At 49.8% G+C, this 4,712-nt stretch overlaps 1 protein-coding gene across 1 annotated transcript; it reads left to right on the forward strand.

Annotated features, from left to right (window-relative positions):
* The first annotated feature begins 849 nt into the window (after window positions 1–849).
* On the forward strand, window positions 850–4,419 carry LOC142578314 (solute carrier family 2, facilitated glucose transporter member 8-like). The gene is made up of 2 exons (XM_075687714.1): window positions 850–921; window positions 3,746–4,419. The coding sequence occupies exons 1-2, from the start codon at window positions 850–852 to the stop codon at window positions 4,322–4,324; spliced, it is 651 nt and encodes a 216-aa protein (XP_075543829.1). The 3' UTR covers window positions 4,325–4,419.
* The last annotated feature ends 293 nt before the right edge of the window (window positions 4,420–4,712 follow it).

The following is a 4,712-nucleotide window of genomic DNA, read 5'->3' on the forward strand; positions in this document are numbered from 1 at the left end:
TGCAGCGATTATTTCTTCGACTGCTCAAGTACGAGTTTGAGTTGCAATATGTTCCAGGCAGCAAATTGGTTGTTGCCGACACCCTGTCAGGAATCCCGTCACAGGAACAACCAGAAAAAGGCACAATGAACGTTGAAGTTCATGCCGTGGACGCCCTGACTGCCGTTGTTGGACCAGCCACCCTATCTCGTCTGCAGGCAGAAACGGCCACTGATACAACGGCACAAGACGTCATCTCCAGCCTGCAGTCGTCAATACCTGTAGAGGGTGACCTAAAGTCCTTCGCACAAGAACTTTCTGTGGTCAACTGAGTGCTCCTCAAGGGAACCAAAGTAGTCTTATCTGCAAGCATGCGAACAGAGATGCTATGACGAGTGCACCAAGGGCATCTCGGCTTATGAAAATGCAAATCGAGGGCTCGCACGTTGATGTATTGGCTAGGAATGTCAACAGATATTGCCCGTTTCATTGATAGGTGTGACGTTTACAAGAAGTTTGCTTATCGACAGCCTGACGAGCCCCTGTGCCAGCGCACCATTCCAGACATGCCATGGGTCAGGGTTGGTACAGATCTTTCTGAACGCGCTGGAAAGCATCTTTTGGTTGTCTATGGCGCCTACCCTAATTTTCCAGAAGTCGAGTATCTAAAGGAGACCTCTGCAACGGCTGCTATTCATAAACTACGCCAGGTCTTTGCAAGGCATGGATTACCACAAGACGTTTGCAGTGATGGCGGCCCGCAGTTTACGCCAAAAGGTTTTAAAAATTTGCGGCTCGTTATAACTTTGTGCATACGATTTCCAGTCGCCGTTTTCCCAGGTCCAATGTAATCGTCCAGAAGGGCGTACAATGATCAAGCGGCTTCTGGGCAAGACTGAGAGCAAGAAAGAGGACTTCTATTTGGGCCGTCTCCACTACAGGGTGTGCCCTCTCGAGGATGGCCGATCACCATCGGAACTGCTAATGGGACGAAGTCTCGGAACGCTACTTCCAAATTTTTCAGCGTCATCGTCAGGTCCCATCCAAAACATGTTCAAGCAAGGACCGCAGGCAGACCACTAGCTCCACTACAGAAGGGAGACGTCGTCCGCGTCCTCGGGAATGGTAAATGGGAAATCAAGGCGCAAGTCCAAGATCTCGTGGCCCCAAGGTCGTACACCATTCTGATAAAGGATGGCCGGGTTTTCCGTCGAAATAGACAGCACCTTCGCAAAACACCAGAAGCGTTCCGTCGCGCCATCTATTACCAGGCGGATGACTGCGACGAAACCCGATTCATCTTCGATCGCAGTCTCGCAGCAGCAGCCAGAACCTCCGCAGGCCACACCGGATCGACCACCAGCAGGCACACCAGGCTAGCCCAACCTCCCAGATTCACTGAGGCGAGCTACCGTAAGACCACCAGATTGCCTAACCTACACGCACGGATTCCAGCGGATTGAAACAGCCTAGGAGTGTTGACTGGTACTCTTTGATGTTGAGTGCTTTCCGTGTTTTCAGTGTTTCCATTCTTCAAAGAAAGGAGGATGCAACGGCCAACCAAGATAGAAAAACTGTGCAAATGAAGACAGCAGCGCGGCTATAAATACGTTCCCTTGTTATCAATAAACCATTCTTCTGATAGCCACGACCCTATACATTACGCTTGATACAGTGCCCCTTTAAACGACGCCTATAAGTGCACACTCACTGTACCCTTGTACCACTGCCGCAGTAAAGCCCGGCTCTCTCCATCCCAACGCGATATCACACCGAGACCGGTGTTATCTATAGGGTAGTGACGATCATTTCAGTCATGTATAGAGACCGGCACTTTGGGCAAAATGCTTATTTATTGCCTTGTTCCCTTATCTTGTGTGTCTAACGTATAAGATAACCGGTGGACCATTAGAGTTACAGTATGGGTGCCAAAAGAAGGGACGCGAAGTCGAAGACGGCAAGAAATTATACGGGATGATGAAATTGGGAAATTCGCTGGCACATGATAGGGGCAATTGGAGATCGCAGGAAGAGGCCTTCGTCCTGCAGTGGTCATAAAAATCGAATGATGATGCGTAAAGGAAAGTATTTAACACTTACATACCCCTTAAATGACCGCTTGAGTGCCTGTTATAGGGGCATTAAACAGCATTATTTTGCTGCCTTAACGTCCAGTCTCTCGTTACTAATATCAATTCGATTGAAATATTTATAACCTTCTAGTTTCTTCTTGCTTAAAAAAATGGTAGGCGAACCTAATCTTTGATTTATGTGTCTCTTAGTAGCATTCGCGCCTCGGCATTGGTGTTCTTTCGGGTTAACGGGCGAACGTCTTTCCCTTGGCACGATACGCGGTAGAGAAGCGAGGCAGGGCGCGCAGGAAGCGCAGCGCGCACCACCTGGTGGGGCGTAGCACACGTTACACAGTGTTTGTCGCACAAGCGGCATATTTTTTTATTCTATGTGGCCTAGATACAAGCTCCACCGAGTCTTGTTTAGCACTATTTTAACAAATATAAACGTTAACTTACTATCTGTTAAATGTGTTACCACAATAAAAAACATGTAATAATTGTAAGCTTATAACGCCTTTCCTCAGAATTATAAATTCATAGCCAAACTGACATTAGTCCGGCTCTTGAATGAGTATCTGGAAGATTTTTCCTCATACAATGCTGTGCCCACGGACGCCTCGTTTAAACATGAGAAATCAGTAACATGCTTTTGCTCTCGGGCACTATCATGGAGTTTTGCAATCCGTCCTCCCCATTACAGTCCAATTTATGCGGCCGAATTCATGATCATATAGATAGACGTATACAAAATATAGAGAATGTGCCGCGCATAATATCGCTCGCGCACTGCCTGTCAGTTCTTATCTCGCTAGAAACCAGAAATAATTCACTACTGTACCGATCACTTCATTTTTTATTCCACATGTTAAAAAAATTCGATTGTTTTGGATACTTGGACATTGTGTACTAGCACTTAATGAGAGGCCAGAACACTTGACAAAGGCAGCGCTTGGAGGGCACGTGAGTTTCTTTATACCCATCCTTACTCGGCTGGCGGTAATTTCGAAGACAAATTTTAGAGAGGAAAAATGAGCCCCTCCTTGCTGCACCGGATCACGAACATTTCGCGTTCGCCTGGAATGTTCGGTCCTGACCCTCTCGGCAAACCGAAGTTTCCACTACTCTACTACGATGTCTAATACCGCAACTAAATCAGTACATGAGTAGATGTGGGTTCGCACCATTGATCCTTTATGTATCATGTGGTGATATAGAAACGCTGCGCCATTTTCTCTTATTTTTGCTGAAAATATAATTCTCAAATAAATTCCTGCTTGAGCAGCCCCTATCGTATGGGCCTTCTTTTCTCTTTGATTAACATTTCATCTTTTGGGGCATGTACCCTTGGCCGAGCCCAAAAGGAAGTGTGTCAGCTAGTACGCGAGTACGTAATTGCGACTGGGAGACTCCCATGTTAAGCCCATTTTCATCATTATTAACACTGAATCGCGTTATTGTCATAATACAGAATATTCGCGACCATTGGAATTACCACTAATCTAGAAATAGAAACCGAAATTAATACATATTTACTGTTAATTAAATATGAAAAGTACAGATCAAACAATTAACCGGAAGCAAGAAGTTGATAGTATGTTTCCACTGCGAGCCATGACGAACCCCCCCCCCCCCTCATTAGTACGTGCCAAAATTTTCAGAGGAAGAAGAAGAAGAAGAAGAAGCCGGACTAGTTCGATGCTGGGAGTGTTCAACCTGCCCGCTTTCTACTATGTGTCCAGTTCATCGTCGCTTGCCTCGGCGGCGATTGGAAGCGTCCTGCCATACTCGCACCGGGGCTGGCCAGCGTGGCAGCCCGCAGCACCCACTTACTGCGCTTCCGGAAGACTTGGTTGGGCTCCGTGCTCACAGTGGCCGCCCTCGCGGGCAGCCTCGTGAGCGGCTTCCTCATCGAGCGCTTCGGACGCGTGCGGCCCATCCAGCTGTCGTCACTGGGCTTCGTGGGCGGCTGCCTCTGCATCGCGCTGTGCAACGCCAGCCTTCCGTGGATGTTCGCGGGTCGCGTGCTCACCGGCTTCTGGTGCGGCCTCGTCTCGCTCGCGGTTCCCGTGTTTGTGGCCGAGATCAGCCCGCCTCACGTTCGCGGCCTCCTGGGCTTCGGCGTGCAGTTGGCCATCACGCTGGGCGTGCTGGTCGCCTTCGTCGACGGCAAGTGGCTCGACTGGCTGGCCCCGCTATGCTGTGTACCGCGTGCCCCGTGCTCATGGCCGTCTCCACGGACTCCCCCGCCGAGTCCCTCCGCTGGCTGGTGACGGCGCGACAAGGCGCTCGACGCTCTCCGACTCCTGTACAGGCCAAAGTTCTCCGCCGAAGCCGAGTGCCTGATCCAGCTGCGTCAGCCGGCTGCCGTCGGAGACCTGCTGCAGCACAGCTTCCTGCTGCCGCTCGCCTACACGCTCCTGTCCAGCATTTCCACGTCATTAGCGTTATCACCTTCGATGCTGTCAAGATACCAGAGTCATCCGGATCGATTATTTCGGCCTCCGATTGCACGATTAGGCTGAGCGTAGTGCAAGTAATCTCGTCGCTCGCAGCGTCGCTGCTCATCCACCGCGCAGGTTACCGCTGCCTCATGCGTGTCTCGTCTCTAATTGTGACGACCAGCCTGGTGGTGCTGGGCTTCTTCTACTACTACAAGAA

This window comes from Dermacentor variabilis, chromosome 4 (genome assembly GCF_050947875.1).
Source record: "Dermacentor variabilis isolate Ectoservices chromosome 4, ASM5094787v1, whole genome shotgun sequence".
NCBI lineage: Eukaryota > Metazoa > Arthropoda > Arachnida > Ixodida > Ixodidae > Dermacentor > Dermacentor variabilis.

Excerpts from the sequence above, each read along its gene's own strand:
- LOC142578314 (XM_075687714.1), top strand. The coding sequence starts at position 850 with ATGATCAAGCGGCTTCTGGGCAAGACTGAGAGCAAGAAAGAGGACTTC. Across the intron at positions 922-3,745 it reads TGGGCCGTCTCCACTACAGG|TTCGATGCTGGGAGTGTTCA; the intron begins GTGTGCCCTCTC and ends AAGCCGGACTAG.